This window comes from Salmo salar, chromosome ssa15 (assembly GCF_905237065.1).
Source record: "Salmo salar chromosome ssa15, Ssal_v3.1, whole genome shotgun sequence".
Lineage (NCBI taxonomy): Eukaryota > Metazoa > Chordata > Actinopteri > Salmoniformes > Salmonidae > Salmo > Salmo salar.
Genome location: NC_059456.1, coordinates 69,985,774 through 70,007,611, shown reverse-complemented (window position 1 = coordinate 70,007,611; position 21,838 = coordinate 69,985,774). Strand labels below are relative to the sequence as shown.

At 45.0% G+C, this 21,838-nt stretch overlaps 1 protein-coding gene across 1 annotated transcript in view; it reads right to left on the bottom strand.

The window, feature by feature from the left end:
* Positions 1 to 21,838, bottom strand: part of LOC106572221 (semaphorin-3F-like) — a 106,867-nt gene that overhangs the window by 59,205 nt on the left and 25,824 nt on the right. The window contains exon 2 of the mRNA XM_014146212.2: positions 1,021 to 1,154. Within this exon, the coding sequence (XP_014001687.1) occupies positions 1,021 to 1,123 (103 nt within the window). The 5' untranslated portion in view covers positions 1,124 to 1,154. The remainder of the gene's footprint in view (positions 1 to 1,020; positions 1,155 to 21,838) is intronic.

Sequence of the window (21,838 nt, the reverse complement as noted above, 5' to 3'; positions counted from 1 at the left end):
AGATGGGACGGAGTATCGCTGCAGAATGCTGTGGTAGCCATGCTGGTTAAGTGTGCCTTGTAATCTAAATAAATCACAGGCAGTGTCACCAGCAAAGCACCCTCACACCATAACACCTCCTCCTCCATGCTTTACGGTGGGAAATACACATGCGGAGATCATCCGTTCACCCACACTGCGTCTCGCAAAGACACAGAGGTTGGAAACAAAAATTTGGACTCATCAGACCAAAGGACAGATTTCTTGGCCCAAGCAAGTCTCTTCTTATTATTGGTGTCCTTTAGTAGTGGTTTCTTTGCAGCAATTCGACCATGAAGGCCTGATTCTCCTCTGAACAGTTGATGTTGAGATGTGTCTGTTACTTGAACTCTATGAAGCATTTATTTTTGGGCTGCAATTTCTGAGGCTGTTAACTCTAAGGAACTTATCCTCTGCAGCAAAGGTAACTCTGGGTCTTCCATTCCTGTGGCGGTCCTCATGAGAGCCAGTTTCATCATAGCGCTTGATGGTTTTTGCGACAGTACTTGAATTTGATTTGATTTGTTTAACACTTTTTTGGCTACTACATGATTCCATGTGTTATTTTATAGTTTTGATGACTTTCCTATTATTCTACAATGTAGAAAATAGTACAAATAAAGAAAAACCCTTGAATGAGTAAGTGTTCTAAAACCTTTGACCCGTAGTGTATATGAGAAAGAGTCTTTATTGTCAATATCGAAGAAAGGTATCCTTTTGCTTTTGGGCCACAATGCACGTCAACATTTGGGGTTCTAAATTACATTGTGTTCAAAGGGTGCCTGCTTTCATTTAATAATAGTTTTTTGGTGAATAAAGTGAAATTGATGTATTTTATTGGAAGACTTATGTCGCTGTCAAGACCCCAGCTCTGAAGTCTCACATAAAACTAAAATTGAAAGATTAGGGCATTCATAGTTAAATACACTGACTGTAATTGTCTTAAGAGTTGGGGAAAGTTGCTGTTGAACACTCACATAAAATTAGTAAGGTAAGGCTCACCTTTGTATGACAAATGCACTCTGGGAGCAGTCCGTGCATTGGCATGGCAACTGTAGACACATAAACTCAGTAGAAAGAGGAGGAGGGCTTGGGTGGTCTCCATAGCAACGACAGCAGTGTTAACCTTTGGAGTCCTACAAAGGGGAAAGGTAAAAGCAGTACAGATTAACTGAACATCACTTAAAACCGTCATATCATTGCAACCATTTAGAGAGACTTCGACATAGAGGGCTTCACGAGTCCAAAAAGTTAGAGCCATTCCAAAATGTCCCAGGGTCTTTTTTTACATTCGAACCCGATACGCATGAATACATTTTTTAAATATATAGACCAGTTCCAAATGGACCCTAGGACAACTAGACCCATTCCGTACAGACCTCGTCGGATCCAGACCCTTTCCGATCAGAGCCGAGTGACGGAAGCAGCAGAAAGGGCAATTTGTTTGTTACTTTATTAACCAGAGGTGATAAAGCGTGAGGGAGAGGAGGTAGAGAGAGGTGGGGCCGTGCTGTGTGTAGGCTACTGTGAGTGTGTAACGGCTGTTGAATGGAGTAGACCAAGGCGCAGTGTGGTTAGTGCTCATCTTTGTAATTTAATGGAAAAAGAGAACACTTTACAAAATAAACAAAAGACAACGGCCAAACAGTTCTGTCAGGTAACAAATGACTAAACAGAAAATAACCACCCACAAAACCCAAAGGAAAACAGGCTGCCTAAGTATGGCTCCCAATCAGCAACAACGGTATACAGCTGTCCCTGATTGAGAGCCATACCCGGCCGAAACAAAGAAATACCAAACATAGAAAAAAGGACATAGAATGCCCACCCCAACTCACGCCCTGACCAACCAAAATAGAGACATAAAAGGATCTCTAAGGGCGTGACAGTACCCCCCCCCCCCAATGGTGCGGACTCCGGCAGTAAAACCTAAACCTATAGGGGAGGGTCCGGGTGGGCATCTACCCGTGGTGGTGGCTCAGGAGCAGGAAGCAGACCCCGCTCCACCGCTGGCTCACCCCACTTTAATGGCTCCCCTAGAGAGTGGTCTCTTGCCGCCGACCATGGACTGGGGACCCTTGCAGCGGGCCCCGGACTGGAGGGCGACTCTGGCTGCGACCGGCTGGCGGGCGACTCTGGCTGCGCCCGGCTAGCGGGCGACTCTAGAGACTAAGGGCTAAGGACCGTCTCAGCAGGCTCCGGAATGTGGGCCGTCTCGGCAGGCTCCGGACTGTGGGCCGTCTCGGCAGGCTCCGGACTGTGGGCCGTCTCTGCAGGCTCCGGACTGTGGGCCGTCTCTGCAGGCTCCGGACTGTGGGCCGTCTCTGCAGGCTCCGAACTGTGGGCCATCTCTAGATGGGGCACTGTTGCCGGAAGCTCTGGACGGGGCACTGTCGCCGGAAGCTCTGGACGGGGCACTGTCGCCGGACGCTCTGGACAGGGAACTGTCGCCGGAAGCTCTGGATGGAGAACTGTCGCCGGAAAGCTCTGGACGGGGAACTGTCGCCGGAAGCTCTGGATGGAGAACTGTCGCCGGAAGCTCTGGACGGGGAACTGTCGCCGGAAGCTCTGGACAGGGACTTTCCGTAGGCCTGGCTCTGGGCGCAGGCACAGGACTCACCAGGCTGGGGAGACATGCAGGAAGCCTGGCTCTGGGCACAGGCACAGGACGCACCAGGCTGGGGAGACTTGCAGGAGGCCTGGCTCTGGGCACAGGCACAGGACTCACCAGGCTGAGGAGACATGCAGGAGGCCTGGCTCTGGGCGCAGGCACAGGATTCCCCAGGCTGGGGAGACATGCAGGAGGCCTGGCTCTGGGAGCAGGCACAGGACGCACCAGGCTGGGGAGACTTGCAGGAGGCCTGGCTCTGGGCGCAGGCACAGGACTCACCAGACTGGGGAGACTTGCAGGAGGCCTGGCGCACCGGGCTATGAGCGCGCACTGGAGACACACCGTGCGCTTCACAGCATAACACGGTGCCTGACCAGTACCACGCTGCTTCCGGTAAGCACGGGGAGCTGGCTCAGGTCTCCAACCTGACTCTGCCACACTCCCCGTGTGCCCCCCCCACATTTTTTGGGGGGCTGCCTCTCGGGCTTCCTTGCCAGCCGTGTTCCCTCATACCGTTGCCGTTGGTCCTTTTCTCCTGCTGCCTCCGCTCTTCTGAGTGCCTCTACCTGTTCCCATGGGAAGCGATCCCTGCCGACCAGGATCTCTTCCCAAGTGTAGGATCCCTTGCCGTCCAGGATGTCCTCCCATGTCCAGTCCTCCTCTCCATGCTGCTTGGTCCGCTTGTGGTGGGTGGTTCTGTAACGGCTGTTGTCTTTTGTTTAGTTGTAAAGTGTTCTCATTTTCCATTAAATTTCATGATGAGCACTAACCACGCTGCGCCTTGGTCTACTCCATTCAAGTGCCGTGAGTGTGAGCTATTATACAATCTCTCTCTCTACTGCATCAGTCGCGTTCGGATCGGTATGGGTCCTTCCGGACAAGTCAGTTAAAATTACACATACCTGAGACCCGTGACCCGTTACATTATTTAGAATTCTGGGTCAGGACCCGCTCGGGTCCCTGATCGGGTCTCAGTTATTCGGGTACAGGTGGATCCGTAAAGATCTCTCCCTCCCACCACTGAAATAGCCCTTGCACAGAAAAGTGTAGTTTTGAGAAGTTAAAAATAACTTCCAGTCCTTTGAAATGTCCCATTCACACTGAAATCACCCACTCAAAAGCCTTGACCCTGAAAATAATCTGTTTGCAGGTCAGTGAGCATCAAAGCTTTCAGAGTTAAGACTAAAATGTCCTCATTACTGAGATATAACATTAGCATGTTAATAGCTACAAATTCTAATTTCACACTATCAATAACAAGACAAGAAAAAAGAGTGCACTTACAACTACCATCTGATGCAGAAATATTGGGAACTAGTAAACATTAGGTGCCGGTTTCCCTGACACAGATTTAGCTAAGTCCTGGACTAAAAAGCACATTCAGTGAAGATTCCTCATTGAGAATGTTTTTTGTTGTCCAGGACAAGGCCTAATACTGTGTCTGGGAAACCCGCCCTAAGAAAGCTATCCTATTAAAGGGCAACTGAACGTACAGTAATAAGCAACTTCTCCTTTTGAAAATGGCCTATGTGGCATCATATGAGTCAAAAACATTTCCTCTAGTGTAAAAATTGACTACAAAGAGTAAATAGGATCATTTCGGTCAGTCATAAAGTCAGTCTCATCCAAAACTGAGACTTGTCTTGCTTTAAATCTGAAACTCTTTTACAAAGAGACTGTCTGAAAGCAAGAGAACCACCAATAAGGATCACACACACACTCACTCACTAGGCCTCGAAATCAAATTTAAATCATGTCTATTTAAGTTAGGGTGTGGGTGCTGTACTTTATTTCCCCAAATTCCCCAAGACTAATGACGGGTTATCATAACTGTAACATAAACAGCTCAGACACAACACAAAGATGAACGGTTTAAAGAAGCGGTTGGCAGTCCTATCACCTCTGACCAGATGTTGAATCGGCGCAAACAGCCACCGTTCGTAGTCACCCAGCAGGTGAACACTTACACAACATGGCCACTTGCTGATTTTAGCCGTTCATTGACACGATGGGTCTGAGCTGTTACCTTTAATGTTGCTTTTCTCTGTCAACATGCTTACAGTGCAATTGGAAAGTATTCAGACCCCTTCAGTATTTCCACATTTTGTTACATTACATTCTTACTCTAAATGTATTTTTTTTTTTTGCAAATGTATTAAAAATAAAAAACAGTAATACCTTATTTACATACAGTTGAAGTCGGAAGTTTATATACACCTTAGCCAACTACATTTAAACTCAGTTTTTCCACAATTCCTGACATTTAATCCTAGTAAAAATTCCCTGTCTTCGGTCAGTTAGGATCACCACTTTATTTTAAGAATGTGAAATGTCTGAATAATAGTAGAGAGAATGATTTATTTCAGCTTTTATTTCTTTCATCACATTCCCAGTGGGTCAGAAGTTTACATACACTCAATAGTATTTGGTAGCATTGCCGTTAAATTGTTTAACTTGGGTCAAACTTTTCGGGTAGCCTTCCACAAGCTTCCCACAATAAGTTGGGTGAATTTTGGCCCATTCCTCCTGACAGAGTTGGTGTAACTGAATCAGGTTTGTAGGCATCCTTGCTCGCACACGCTTTTTCAGTTCTGCCCACAAATGTTCTATAGGATTGAGGTCAGGGCTTTGTGATGGCCACTCCAATATCTTGACTTTGTTGTCCTTAAGCCATTTTGCCAAAACTTTGGAAGTATCCTTAGGGTCATTGTCCATTTGGAAGACCCATTTGCGACCAAGCTTTAACTTCCTGTCTGATGTCTTGAGATGTTGCTTCAATATATCCACATTATTTTCCTACCTCATGATGCCATCTATTTTGTGAAGTGCACCAGTCCCTCCTGCAGCAAAGCACCCCCACAACACGATGCTGCCACCCCCGTGCTTCACAGTTGGGATGGTGTTCTTCGGCTTGCAAGCCTCCCCCTTTTTCCTCCAAACATAACGATGGTCATTATGGCTGTTATGGATACAGGTATCCTGTGTATGTGTCCTGTGTGTGTGTTTCTTTTCTCTCCTTCTCCTCCTCACAGGTGACAATCATCATTCCCCAATCAGTCATCAATCAGTCACTAATCAGAAGACACCTGCCCCTTTTCTCATACCCTATCACATCCCCTTTCCCTTGGTTTAAAACCCCAGTCAATCTCTCTCTATGTGAGCTCGATCTCTCTGTGTTAAATCTCTCTCTCTCTCTCTCTCTCTCTCTCTCTCTCTCTCTCTCTCTCTCTCTCTCTCTCTCTTTCTGAATACAGATCGCTCGTTTGTTTTGCCCATACATATCACTTTATCCGTCAGCCTTTGAGTATTGTTTTTGTTAAAGTCTTGACTGTTTGTTTGTTGGTGGGAAAAGGGGGTACCAAGACAAGTCGCCCATGGGCATACATTATCCGTAGGAATACTTTGTCTAAGTACCCTAGTTAGAACTGGGCTGACCACCCACTGTATTTTTGGTTAGTTAGCTAGCTGTTATTGAAATAGGCTAGTCTAGCTTAGGGGTGTTTTTGGATTATTGTTTCTTTCCTTGGGTCCAGCTCAGCCCCTTTTCTCACACCCCTTTACCGTGTGTTTAAAGAAATAAACCATTAGTGTTTGACGGTAAATGTAAGTTGTCTGTGGTTATTAGTTCTGTTTCTTTTCAGTATTATGATTTGCATGAGTTATGTTACGGGTCTTGTTTCCATCTCCCCTAGACTGCAGGGCCAAAGGGATTCGTAACAATGGCCAAACAGTTCTATTTTTGTTTCATCGCAACAGAGGACATTTCTCCAAAAAGTAAGATATTTGTCCCCATGTGCAGTTGCAAACCATAGTCTGGCTTTTTTATGGTGGTTTTGGAGCAGTGGCTTCTTCCTTGCTGAGCTGACTTTCAGGTTATGTCGATATAGGACTCGTTTTACTGTGGATATAGATACTTTTGTGCCTGTTTCCTCCAGCATCTTCACAAGGTCCTTTGCTGTTGTTCTGGGATTGATTTGCACTTTTTGCACCACAGTACGTTCATCTCTAGGAGAAAGAATGCGTCTCCTTCCTGAGTGGTATGACGGCTTCGTGGTCCCATGGTGTTTATACTTGCGTACTGTTGTTTGTACAGATGATCATTTTCTGGAATTTTCCAAGCTGTTTAAAGGCACAGTCAACTTAGTGTATGTAAACTTCTGACCCACTGGAATTGTGATACAGTGAATGATGAGTGAAATAACCTGTCTGTAAACAATTGTTGGAAAAATTACTTGTGTCATGCACAAAGTAGATGTCCTAACCGACTTGCCAAAACTATAGTTTGTTCACAAGAAATGTGTGGAGTGGTTGAAAAACAAGTTTTAATGACACCAACCTAAGTGTATGTAAACTTCTGACTTGAACTTTAGTTTTTTTCCCTCATCAATCCACACACAATAGCCCAAAATAAAAAACCAAACCTCTACGGAGCTCTACGGACAATTCCTAATGACCTAATGGCTTGGTATAGACAGGAGATATAGACAGGTTTTTTTGCCTTTTAAAAAAAATTGGGTCTGAATACTTACACTACTGGTCAAAGGTTTTAGAACACCTACTCATTCAAGGGTTTTTCCTAATTTTTCCTATTTTCTACATTGTAGAATAATAGTTGAGACATCAAAACTATGAAATGACACATGGAATCATGTAGTAACCAAAAAAGTGTTAAACAAATCAAAATATATTTGAGATTCTTCAAATAGCCACCCTTTGCCTTGATGACAGCTTTGCACACTCTTGGCATTCTCTCAACCAGCTTCACCTGGAATGCGTTTCCAACAGTCTTGAAGGAGTTGATTGCTTTTCCTTCACTCTGCGTTCTGACTCATCCCAAACCATCTCAATTTGTTTGAGGTTGGGAGATTGTGGAGGCCATGTCATCTGATGCAGCACTCCATCACTCTCCTTGGTAAAATAGTCCTTACACAGCCTGGAGGTGTGTTGTGTGATTGTCCTGTTGAAAAACAAATGACAGTCCCAATTTCCACTGGTCTAATGTCCATTGCTCGTGTTTCTTGGCCCAAGCAAGTCTCATATTATTATTGGTGTCCTTTAGTAGTGGTTTCTTTAAAGCAATTCAACCATGAAGGCCTAATTCACACAGTCTCCTCTGAACAGTTGATGTTGAGATGTGTCTGTTACTTGAATGTGAAGCATTTATTTGGGCTGTAATTTCTGTTTAGGCTGGTAAGTCTAATTAATTAATCTTCTGCAGCAGAGGTACTGTAACTCTGGGTCTTCCATTCCTGTGGTGGTCCTCATGAGAGACAGTTTCATCATAGCGCTTGATGGTTTTTGATGGTCATAGCGCTTGACTGACCTTCATGTCATTTCTTTTTGCTTATTTGAGCTGTTCTTGCCATAATATGGACTTGGTATTTTACCAAATAGGACTATCTTCTGTATATCCCCCTACCTTGTCACAACACAACTGATTGGCTCAAACGCATTAAGAAGGAAAGAAATTCCACAAATTAACTTTTAACAAGAAATTCCACAAATTAACTTTTAACAAGGCACACCTTTTAATTGAAATGCATTCCAGGTGACTACCCCATGAAGCTGGTTGAGAGAATGCCAAGAGTGTGCAAAGCTGTCATCAAGGCAAAGGGTGGCTACTTCGAAGAATCTCAAATATATAATATATTTGGATTTGTTTAAGACTTTTTTTGGTTACTACATTATCCCATATGTGTTATTTCATAGTTTTGATGACTTCACTATTATTCTACAATGTAGAAATAAAACAAAAACCTTGAATGAGTAGGTGTTCTAAAACTTTTGACCAGTAGTGTATGTAAATAAGGTTTTTCTGTTTTGTATTTTTTTATAAATGTGCAACATTTTCTTAACCCGTTTTCGCTTTCATTATGGGGTATTGTGTGTAGATTGGTGAGGAAAATGTTTTATTTATTTCAATTTAGAATAAGGCTGTAACGTAACAAAATGTGGAAAAAGGGAAGGAGTCAGAATACTTTCCAAACGCACTGTTTATTGTAGAAATTATTTAAGATAGTCTTCAAAGAGGTAGGGTTTCAGATGTTTTCGGAAGATGTGCAGGAACTCCGTTGTCCTGACTGCAGGGGAAAGCTTGTTCCACTATTGGGGAGCTTTGACTGGGCTGAGCAGGAGCTTCCCTCCCATAGGGGTTGGAGGCCCAAGATACCAGAAGGTGGCTGAACGGAGTGCCCTGGGTTGGGATATAGGGTTTGAGCATAGCCTGAAGATAAGGAGGGGCAGTTCCCCTTCCTGCTCCGTATGCAAGCACGAGGGTCTTGAAGATGATGCGAGCTTCCACTGGAAACCAATGTCATGTGCGGCGGAGAAGGGTGACATGGGAGAACTTAGAAAGGTTTAACACCAGGCAGGCTGCGGCATTCTGGTTAAGTTGAAGGGGTTTGATGGCACAAGCATAGAGCCCAGCCAACAGTGAGTTGCAGTAGTCTAGACGGGAGATGACAAGTGCCTGGATTGGGACCTGTGCCACTTCCCGTGTGAGGAAAGGTCATACTCCAGATGTTGTAGAGCATGAACCTGTAGGAACAAGTCACTGCTTGGATGTTTGCAGAGAACGACAGGGTGTTGTCCAGGGTAAAGCCAAGGTTCTTTGAAATCTGGGAGGGGGACACCATTGCGTTGTCAAGCGTGATGGAGAGGTCTTAGACCGGGCAGGCTTTCCCCTGGAGGAAGAGCAGACCAGTTTTGCCTATACAGTGCATTCGGCAAGTATTCAGACCGCTTGACTCTTTCCACATTTTGTTACATAAAGCCTTATTCTACAATGTATTAAATCGTTTTTACCCCTCATCAATTTACACACAATACCCCATAATGACAAAGCAAAAACAGGTTTGTAGCCATTTTTGCAAATGTATACAAAATAAATAACTTAAATATGACATTTGCATACGTATTCAGAGCCTTTACTCAGTACTTTGTTGAAGCACCTTTGGCAGCTTCTACAGCCTTGACTTTTCTTGGGTATGACGCAACAAGCTTGGCACATCTTTATTTGGGGAGTTTCTCCCAAGCTTCTCTGCAGATCCTCTCAAGCTCTGTCAGGTTGGATGGGGAGCGTAGCTGCACAGCTATTTTCAAGTCAATCTAGAGATGTTTGATCGGGTTCAAGTCCGAACTCTGGCTGGTCCACTCAAGGATATTCACAGACTTGTCCCGAAGCCACTCCTGTGTTCTCTTGGCTGTGTGCTTAGGGTCGTTGTCCTGTTGGAAGGTGAACCTTCGCTCCAGTCTGTCCTGAGCCCTCTGGAGCAGGTTTTCACCAAAGATCTCTCTGTACTTTGTTCCGTTCATATTTCCCTCGATCCTGACTTAGTGTTCCAATCCCTGCCGCTGAAAAACCTCCACCCAGCATGATGCTGCAATCCCAATGCTTCATCGTAGGGATGGTGCCAGATGTCCTCCAGATGTGACGCTTGGTATTCAGGCCAAAGAGTTCAATCTTGTTTCTCATGGGCTGAGATTCCTTTAGGTGCCTTTTGGCAAACTCCAAGCGGGCTGTCATGTGCTATTACTGAGGAGTGGCTTCCGTCTGGCCAGTCTACCATAAAACCCTGATTGGCAGAGTGCTGCAGAGATGGTTGTCCTTCTGGAAGATTCTCCCATCTCCACAGAGGAACTCTAGAGCTCTGTCAAAGTGACCATCTGGTTCTTGGTCACCTCCCTGACAAAGGCCCTTCTCCCATGATTGCTCAGTTTGGCCAGGAGGCCAGCTCTAGGAAGAGTCTTGGTGGTTCCAAACCTCTTCCATTTAAGAATGATGGAGGCCACTGTGTTCTTGGGGACCTTCAATGGGGCAGAAATGGTTTGGTACAGTACCGTTCCCCAGATCTGTGCCTCGACACAATCCTGTCTTGGATCTCTACAGACAATTTCTTTGACCTCATGGCTTGGTTTTTTGGTCTGACATGCACTGTCAACTGTGGGACCATATATAGACAGGTGTATGCCTTTCCAAATTATGTCCAATCAATTGAATTTACCACAGGTGGACTCCAATCAAGTTGTAGACACATTTCAAGGATGATCAATGGAAACGGGAGGCACCTGAGCTCAATTTCGAGTCTTATAGCAAAGGTTCTGATTACTTATGTAAATAAGGTATTTCAGTTTTGTATTTAATTAAAAAACAATTCACACACAAAAAACTGTTTTTTCACTTCATCGTTATGGAGTATTGTGTGTAATGTAGATTGATGAGTAAAAAATAACAATTTAATCAATTTTAGAATAAGGTGTAACGTAACAAACTCCAAGTAACAAAATGTGGAAAAAGTCAAGGGGTTTGAATACTTTCCGAATGCACTGTATATGAGCCCAAGCCTGAAAAAAATAAAATTTGAATTAAAATAATGATTGTGCCGTTATACAATACACAGCCTAATATCCTACCACATATTACGCACAGCAGAAAAACATTAACAAAACATAGATTTAAGATGTATTTGTTACAAAATTAAACAAATACAAAATTAAACTAATTCTGGTAATCGCCTTTAAGTGTGGACTGTATTATTATGCATACTGGATGGACTGGTTACCTTATGCTACGCTCCAAACTTTCTATCCATGAGTCTGAGAGAAAATGTTTAGGCCTAGGCGATGCTATTGGTTCATTGATTGTGCAGGGCGGCTTACAGAGTTAGCCTACGATTGTAGTGAATTTCTATTAGTAATAGGGAATCTGAGATATTTTATAATGAATAGGCTGACACATTACCTTTAGCTACAGAATAACTCACCACCATGCTTTTCCATCTCCTCCTTTCTTTCCTTCATTTCTTTCTTGAGTGCAAAGATAGGGGCTGGCAACAGTTTAATTAAATATGTTTTGTTGTGGGGCCTCCCGAGTGGCGCAGCAGTCTAAGGCACTGCATCGTAGTGCTAGCTGCGTCTCTACAGATCCTGGTTTGATACCGGGCTGTGTCACAGCCGGCCACGACCGGTAGAACCATGAGGCGGCGCACAATTGGCCCAGCGACGTTAGGGGAGGGTTTGGTCGGCTGGGATGTCCTTGTCCCATCGCGCTCTAGCGACTCCTGTGGTGGGCCGGGCGCACGCACGCTGACACGATTGCCATGTGTACAGTGTTTCCTCCAACACATTGGTGTGGCTGGCTTCCGGGTTAAGCGAGCATTGAGTCAAGAAGCAGTGCAGATTGGCGGGGTCGTGTTTCGGAGGAAGCACAGCTCTCGACCTTCGCCTCTCCCGAGTCCGTATGGGAGTTGCAGCGATGGGACAAGACTGTTACTACCAATTGGATATCATGAAAAAGGGGGTAAAATATGTTTCCTTGTGAAAACATGTTACTATCAATGTTCCTGAACAGATTTCACTTGCTTTCCCAAATGATGTACTGGGTAGCTGCAGGAACATGGTTGGAGAGGCCATGGCATACAGAGTTTGGGCAGAATATCACCTGTTGTGCAGCAAGGCTGCATGCTCCTCAAACAGTGGTTGATGCATGAAGTGAAATAAGTGTTCTTATAAGCCCAGATATTTCTATATGCAATCCCGTGTGAAAGCAGAATTATGCAATTCCGTGTGAAAGCAGAGTTTTGATGCTTGCCACCAAAAAGAGCAGGATCCCAGCTGATACTATATTTAGGCCTATTTCTCAGCTGCTCCACTATAAAACCAGAGTAGCCTACCCGACATGATTTAAACTGCGGGAAAACAGCCTCCATTCACTATTCCAGTGAATACAGATATGTATTTTTTTCCCCTGCCCCTGTTCCTATCCGTTTGATAATGGGCCATTCTAAATCGATTTGAAAATATATATATATTAGTAAAGGCAAGAGTAAATTGGGAATAGTCCAATGGGTGAAAATATGATCGCTTGATGAGAGAACAGGGTGTGCAGCCCAAGGCAAGGAACAGAGAGCAAGCATTTTTGAGACTTTTTCAAATAGTCAATAGCCTATAGTCACATCATGCAGTTTTGATTTCTAAGACATTCTAAGTTTTGAATCATTCACAACTAAATTAGCCAAATAACTCTAAATCTGTCACAGAAAATGTCGTACTCCTCACAGAAAATGTCGTATGGGAGAGAATAGGATCAAGGCGCAGCAGGTTTGTGGATACTCATGCTTTTAATGGTAACACGAAAGGGCATCCACAGGAAAAACAAAATAATAGACAGTACTCACGATACGAACAGTTTTGCAGGCTCACAAACGCAGTGCAAAAACAACTACCCACAAAACCAAGTGACAAACATACTCCTACATATATGACTCCCAATCAGGAACGATCCCCAACTGTTCCTGATCAGGAGTCACAAGACCAACACAGAACATTCACACACACAAGACTGCCACGTCCTGACCCCAAAACTACTACAACAGCTCCATCTGCTGGTCAGGACGTGACAGTACCCCCCCCCCTCAAGGTGCAGACCCCGGAATGCACCTAACAACAGAAAACACCAACAAACAAAATCCCCAACAAAACCCATAAACAATAACCCCTAAACAATAAGGGAGGGAAGGGAGGGAAGGGAGGGTGGCTGCCGTCAACGATGACACTGTGCTACACCCTCCCTCCCCAACCCACCTATCCTGGAGGTGGCTCAGGTGCAGGACGTGGACCTTGCTCCACCCTCGGCGTCGCCCACTTCGGTGGCGCCGATAGCTGCGCCGGGCAGACTGGCCACTCGGGCTGGGCCGGAGGACAGGAGGGCCACTCGGGCTGGGCCGGAGGACAGGAGGGCCACTCGGGCTGGGCCGGAGGACAGGAGGGCCACTCGGGCTGGGCCGGAGGACAAGAGGGCCCCTCGGGCTGGGCCGGAGGACAGGAGGGCCCCTCGGGCTGGGCCGGAGGACAGGAGGGCCCCTCGGGCTGGGCCGGAGGACAGGAGGGCCCCTCGGGCTGGGCCGGACGACAGGAGGGCCCCTCGGGCTGGGCCGGAGGGCAGTCGGGCCCCTCGGGCTGGGCCGGAGGGCAGTCGGGCCCCTCGGGCTGGGCCGGAGGGCAGTCGGGCCACTCTGGCAGCTCCGGGCAGTCGGGCCACTCTGGCAGCTCCGGGCAGTCGGGCCACTCTGGCAGCTCCGGGCAGTCGGGCCACTTGGCAGTTCGGGCAGTCGGGCCACTCTGGCAGCTCCGGGCAGTCGGGCCACTCTGGCAGTTCCGGGCAGTCGGGCCACTCTGGCAGTTCCGGGCAGTTGGGCCACTCGGGCAGTTCCGGGCAGTCGGGCCACTCTGGCAGTTCCGGGCAGACGGGCCACTCTGGCATCTCCGGGCAGACGGGCCACTCTGGCGGCTCCTGACTAGCGGGCGGCTCTGGCGGCTCCTGACTAGCGGGCGGCTCTGGCGGCTCCTGACTAGCGGGCGGCTCTGGCGGCTCCTGACTAGTGGGCGGCTCTGGCGACTCCTGACTAGCGGGCAGCTCTGGTGACTTACGACTGGCGGGCAGCTCTGGCGACTTACGACTGGCGGGCAGCTCTGGCGACTTACGACTGGCGGGCAGCTCTGGCGACTTACGACTGGCGGGCAGCTCTGGCGACTTACGACTGGCGGGCAGCTCTGGCGACTTACGACTGGCGGGCAGCTCTGGTGACTCTTGACTGGCGGGCAGCTCTGGTGACTGTTGACTGGCGAGGCTGGGCTGACGCACTAGACGCCTGATGCGTGGGGCTGGTACCAGATGTGCCAGCCTGGAGACACGCACCTCAGGGCTAGTGCAGGGAGCTGGCCTGGGGCTCCATCCTTGCACCGTCAAACAGCCCTTGTGCCCCCCCCTAAAAAATGATTGGGGCTGCCTCTCGGGTTCCCTTAGCTCCCTTAACTTGTCCTCCCAGGTCCATCCTTCCTCCTCGTTCTTCCGCTGCTTGGTCCTTTGGTGGTGGGTAGTTCTGTCACAGAAAATGTCGTACTCCTCACAGAAAATGTCGTATGGGAGAGAATAGGACCAAGGCGCAGCAGGTTTGTGGATACTCATGCTTTTAATGGTAACACGAAAGGGCATCCACAGGAAAAACAAAATAATACACAGTACTCACGACACGAACAGTTTTGCAGGCTCACAAACGCAGTGCAAAAACAACTACCCACAAAACCAAGTGACAAACCTACTCCTACATATATGACTCCCAATCAGGAACAACGATCCCCAGCTGTTCCTGATCAGGAGTCACAAGACCAACACAGAACATTCACACACACAAGACTGCCACGTCCTGACCCAAAAACTACTACAACAGCTCCATCTGCTGGTCAGGACGTGACAAAATCTAGCGTATAGAACCTGTTTCAAATGATCACTTTTACACTCAACATAGCCACTTCATATGCACACTCGCTCCGGAATAGAAAATATCCTTATATATTTTATTCAATTATATTATCTTATTCCATTATATTATTCTTATTATACAATCATATAACATGAAATAATGGCATGGGACTTATTAGCATATCTTGTCTGCTAAATGAACTAGCCTACAGCCTATGGAATGACTTATAGCCAGATAACATAGGACGACTACATCTTTAGACCTGCCTAAAAAAATAATAATGAATTTATTGTGATGGTGTATATTAAATTCATTTTAAATATAGATGTTCCAAAGGCGCACATCAGCGGCTTGCATGCTTGGAGGCCTGGAGATGCTAAACGTGTTTATGTTAATTAATGGTCAATTGAGGAGGGGCGGAACTCTGGACATCTTGAAATCAGTGGTCAGGGATTAGTTGATGAGGGAAGTGAGGAATAGGAGAAGATCTCCAGAGATGGTCTGGAGAAGGGAGGAGGGGATGGGGTCAAGTTGGCAGATTGTTGGGAGGCTGGACATCACTAGTCGCAGTTTTTAACTGGGGAGAGAGGAGAGAAAGAAGTCAAGATGTAGGGTAGTTCTGTGTGAGTTGGATCAGTGGGCTCTGTGAATGAGGAGCGGATGTTGTCAACCTTATTTTCAAAGTGGTTGACAAAGTTTTCCGCAGAGGGAGGAGGGAAGGGGATGAGGTGGAGGATTAAGAAGGGAGGAGAAAGTGGAGAAGAGTTTCCCAGGGTTGGAGGCAGACGCTTGGAATTTAGAGTGATAGGAAGTGGCTTTAGCACTGATACAGAGGAAGATGAGCGAGTGGAAGGATAATAGGTCCTCCAAAGTTTTGTTTTCCTCCATTCAGCTGCCCGGAGCCCTGTTCTGTTAGCACGCCATTCAGCCACGGAGCGGGAGGGGAAGGTCGAGCCGGCCGGGAGGAAAGGGGACAGTGAGAGTCAAAGGATGTGGAAAGGGAGGAGAGTAGGGTCGAACAGGCAGAGTCAGGAGGCAGGAGGGAAAGGATTTTGAAGAAGGGAGAGAGGATAGGATAGATGAGGACAGAGTAGTGGGAGAGCGAGAGCGAAGATTGCAGTGGCACAAATCAAATCAAAGTTTATTGGTCGCATACACAGATTTTCAGATGTTATCGCAGGTGCAGATAAATGCTTATGTTTCTAGCTCCAACAGTGCACTAATATATAATATAAAAACTAGAAATAAAAAAATATCAGAATGAGCAATATCAGAAAGAGTCCGGAATATAAATATATATATAAATGGTGTGTATAGCAGTGTAGGCTACTGAAAGGGTGACGGCTCATAATAATGGCTGGAACGGAGCGAATGAAATGGCATCAAACAATTGGAAACCATGTGTTTGATGTATTTGATACCATTCCATTCCAGCCATTACCACAAGTCCGTCCTCCCCAATTAAGGTGCCACCAACCTCCTGTGGTGTATAGACAGTATGGACAGTACATTAATAGAAAGGTGTGTGTGTGTGTGTGTGTGTGTGTGTGTGTATAGCAGTAGTTATATAGGATGACCAGAATACAGGCACTGTTGCGCCTTCTTCACCACGCTGTCAGTGTAGAGGGATCATTTCAGGTCCTCAGTGATGTGCACGCTGAGTAACTTGAAGCTTTTGAACCTCTCTACTGCTCTCTTGGCTGTTGCCTGTAGTCCATGATCATCTCCTTTGTTTTGTTAACGTTGAGGAAGAGGTTATTTTCCTGCCACCACTCCGCCAGGGTTTTCACCTCCTCCATGTAGGCTGTCTCGTCGTTGTTGGTAATCAGGCCTACAACTGTTGTGACGTCAGAAAACTTGATGATTGAGTTGGGGACGTGCATAGCCATGAAGCCATGTGTTAACAGGGAGTACAAGAGGGGGCTGAGCACACACCACTGTGGGGCCAACGTGTTGAGGATTTGGCCTGAATGCCAAGCGTCACATCTGGAGGAAACTGGCACCATCCCTACGGTGAAGCATGGGGGCGGCGGCTTCATGCTGAGGGGATGTTTTCAGCAGCAGGAAATGGGAGACTAGTCAGGATCGAGGGAAAGATGAACAGAGCAAGGTACAGAGAGATCGTTGATGAAAACCTGCTCTAGGGCGCTCAGGACCTCAGACTGGGGTGAAAGTTCACCTTCCAACAGGACAATGACCCTAAGCACATAGCCAAGACAATGCAGGAGTGGCTTCGGGACATGTCTCTGAATGTCCTTGAGTGGCCCAGCCAGAGCCCGGACTTGAACCCAATCGAACATCTCTGGAGTGACTTGAAAATAGCTGTGCAGCAACGCTCCCCATCCAACTTGACAGAGCTTGAGAGGATCTGCAGAAAAGAATGGGAGAAACTCCCCAAATACAGGTGTGCTAAGTTTGTAGCATCATACCTACTGTAAGAAGACTAGAGGCTGTAATTGCTGCAAAAGGTGCTTCAACAAAGTACTGAGTTAACCTTTCTGGCGCAGGCGTTCCGCTAGCGACCCACCTCGACAACATCCGGTGAAAATTCAAAATACAGAAATAGTCATAATAAACATTCATAAAAATACAAGCGTTATACATCTGCTTAAAGATTAACTTCTTGCTAATCCAGCCGCTTTGTCAGATTTCAAAAAGGCTTTACGGCGAAAGCATACCATGCGATTATCTGAGGACAGCACCCCGCTTACAAAAGCATACAAACATTTTCCAACCAAGAAGAGGAGTCTCGAAAGTCAGAAATAGTGATGAAATTAATCACTTACCTTTGAAGATCTTCATCTGGTTGCAGTCACAAGAGTCCCAGCTACACAATAAATGTTTGTTTTGTTTGATAAAGTCCCTCTTTATATCCCAAAAACTCAGTTTTGTTGGCACGTTAAGTTCAGTAATCCACTGGCTCAAAGGCGGTCAAAACACGCAGACGAATACATCCTAATAGTACCGTTCGTTGAAACATGTCAAACGATGTTTATAATTAATCCTCAGGTTGTAAATTGTCTAAATAATCAATAATATTTCAACCGGACAATAGGGTATTCAATAGAAAGGAAAAACGACAAAGGGCACGCACTCGGTCACGCACCCAAACCAGCACTGCATGATTCTACAGTCCACTGACAGAAAGGTCTCATTCTTCTTCATTTTTCAGAAGACAAGCCTGAAACAATGTCTATAGACTGTTGACATCTAGTGGAAGCCATAGGAACTGCAATCTGGGTCCTAACCCATTAGATACTCTATAGGCATTCAATTAAACTACCCACATCAAAAAAATCCCACTTCCTGGATGGATTTTCCTCAGGTTTTCGCCTGCCATATCAGTTCTGTTATACTCTCAGACATTATTTTAACAGTTTTTAAAACTTTAGTGTTTTCTATGCATATCCTAGCTTCTGGGCCTGAGTAACAAGCAGTTTACTTTGGGTACGCTTCTCATCCAGAGGTCGAAATACTGCCAAGCCATAAGAAGTTTTAAGGGTCTAAATACTTACGCAAATGTGATATTTTTTGTTTTTTTATACATTTGCAAACATTTCTAAAAACCTATTTTTGCTTCATCATTATGAGGGGAAAAAACGATTTAATCAATTTTAGAATAAGGCTGTAACGTAACAAAATGTGGAAAAAGTCAAGGGGTCTGAATACTTTCCGAATGCACTGTATATCTGGACAACTGTAATTTGATCCAGAATGCACTAAGTATACAAACTTTAATTTGACCCAGAATGCACTAAGAATACAAACATCTCAGAAGTTCACCACAGGTGAAACAAAGACTAAAGAGTTTGCACAAGAGAGCAGAAGTTTACCCAGGACTTTGAGTGTTTAGTGTCCATAAAGAATGTTGATACATTTCCAAAAGCCACCATTCATAGTAATCCTCCTGCTCTTGGTTTCTCTGTTTTGTATAACCAGGCTTATGGAGGTAATTGTCTCCTAAAGGCACATTCTTGGAAGGAGAACTGTGGATATGGATGGTAAAAATAAAAGCATACAATAAGTGGTTCATAAGGCTTTTGGATCCTTCCTGCAGATTTCAAGTACAGATTAAGAGCTGGTTGAAGTAACAGATTGCATATGGTTTTCTAGGGCACATGGTCACAGGGGAAATGGAAGGAGGTGCCCAAGAGGCCATCTCTTGTGTGTCACCATGCATACTGCATCTCCAACAGTACAGGGCCCATAGAGATAAAACTAGTGTTCGATCTCTATGACTGGGCCCTTATTTCCCCTCCCATTCTTTGCCACATCATTCATTCATGAAAGTATATTGATGAAGACTGGGATCATATCAAATGGGGTTCTCCGTGCTTCAGCAAACAATAGATTCACAGAAGAGGGGTTCAACAACCAAGACAGAAGTTAAAAAAGAATGGCTTGCCCAGGAAACTCTTCCAACTGTACCTATGTGTTTCCATCTGGAATAAAGTCTGAGACAAACATGATTATCTCATCTCTGACTGGTGTTTTGAGTACTCTAACGCTAGGAACCTTGAATTAGTCAAACTGTAGAAATTGTTATTGTATTTCATTGCCTCCAAGTCAAATAGCATCAGTTTAAATAAATCGAATCAAAATGATATGTCCTGTGATCCCTCTGAGGGTTTCCATCTTTGATTTGATCATGTGGACGTCGAGCATTCCACAAGTCAAATTAATTAAACACAATAAAAAGACAAAGGCTGGAATTAAACATTGCATATTTTCCTCACTGTGACTCAGACTACAAGTGTTACACAGTTCAGCAAACTTGGCCTTGAGTTTTAGCCTAAAGTTCTCTGGTTTTGTCTACCCTAACATCAATCAAGTGAAGCTCCTGAACGCTAAGGGAATGCATGCCACAGACACTGACCATAGAAGAAACCTTGTAGGAGCCTGGCAGTCATGGCTAGTCAGTCTAGTATTTAGCTGGGGGAATGTGACTTCAGATCATGTGAGTGTTTGGCCAGCGATTAGTGCCTGATGTTGGTCTGTGGTCATCCCTACACTCTTAGAAAAAAGGGTTCTTCGTCTGGGGGTTCCATGTAGAATCCTCTTTGTAAATAGCACCTTTTTTTCAAAAAGTGTAGGGCTGTTACGGTGACCATATTGTGGTCATGACCACAGTTAAATTCCACGTAACCATTTAGTCATGGTAACTAGGCTTCTCCAAAACTGCCCTCTGATGCTGCTGATGGTCATTAGTAGCTCACTAAACTTGCTAACTGCCAGTCGCTAATGGCCTGGTACACAACAATTGATTGTCCCGCTAATCACTCTGACATCAATGCAAATCAAATCAGAAATCAAATCAAACACTATGAAGGCCCATGAGACATGAGCTCATGTTGCGCAACATTTCTATAGGCTATGCGATTCTGACAAATCAGAGTTTTGATGGCCTCTATTAAAAAGAGGAGGATCCCATCAGCATTCTATAGGCTGAGCCTACTATATTTATTTCTCAACTCTCCTAATATTAAGCACATTGCTTCACTTTACAACATGAGTATAGCCTACCTGGCTGACATGAAAATGAACAGTGGGAAAAGCGTCCTCCATATGCTAATTAAGTGCATAGATGACGTGTTTTTTTCCCCCTGCCCCTGTTCCGACAGGTGCATGATAACGGTCCATTTTAAATCAAAACTAATTTCACACATATATTATTTACTATTTGTAAAGACAATATTAAATTAAGAAAAGTCTGACGGGTGACAATATCACTTGTGAATGATGTCTTATCACTTGTGAATGATGTCTTATCACTTGTGAATGATGCCCAGCATGTGCAGTAAGGCAAGAAACAGCACATGCCTTTTTTTGCAAGTTTTTCGAATCATTTAGCCTAGCCCCATAGGCCTATATGTTTTGATAAGGTTTATATCACAACTAAAGTGGAAAAATAACTCAAAACATAGTCTATAGACCTAGGACCTGTGGAACACAGTTAGAGAGCACATAGCCTACAGAGCCTAGTGAAACGTGTTCTTATTAGCCTAGTCATTGCGCAATCGCATGTAAAAGCAGAGTTTTGACTGGCCACCATTTAAAAGAGGATCCCAGCTTTCAGGTTCTGCTATATTTATTGCTCAATTCTTAAAATTAAGCACATTATTCCATAATGACTGACCTTCATGACTGACCTTGTCACAACACAACTGACTGGCTCAAATGCATTAAGGAAAGAAATTCCACAAATTAACTTTTAACAAGGCATACCTGTTAATTGAAATGCATTCCAGGTGACTACCTCATGAAGCTGGTTGTGAGAATGCCAAGAGTGTGCAAAGCTGTCATCAAGGCAAAGGGTGGCTACTTTGAAGAATCTCAAATATAAAATATATTTTGATTTGTTTAACACTTTTTTTGGTTACTACATGATTCCATATGTGTTATTTCATAGTTTTGATGTCGTCACTATTATTCTACAATGTAGAAAATAGTAAAAATAAAGAAACTCTTGAATGAGTAGGTGTGTCCAAACTTTTGACTGGTACTGTATATTCCTCATATTATAATATAAAATAATTAAATGGAATTCTAAGCAAATCTTGTCTGCTAAATTAACTAGTGTAGCCCACAGCCATATGGCATAGCCAGATCAGGGCCTAACATAAGGACAACTCAGAATATGCTATTCTGTTCTTCTGAAAAAGGCTACATTTTCTTCGTATCATGTTTCTGTAGACTAAAATAAATAATGGATTTATTGTGATGGTGTAGGCTATATTAAATGGATTTATTTGACTTTTTAAAATATTGTCTGCATCAATGGCTTGTAGACTATGTGTGGCAGCCAGGAAATTCTAAAAGTGTTTATGTTAATTAACAGTAAATTACCGTGAGACCGGTAGTTAATTGCGTGACAATCACTGTCCGACAAAATTTCATGACCGCTACAGCCCTAGTCGTCCCCATGCAGCACCTCTCCACACATGCCGGC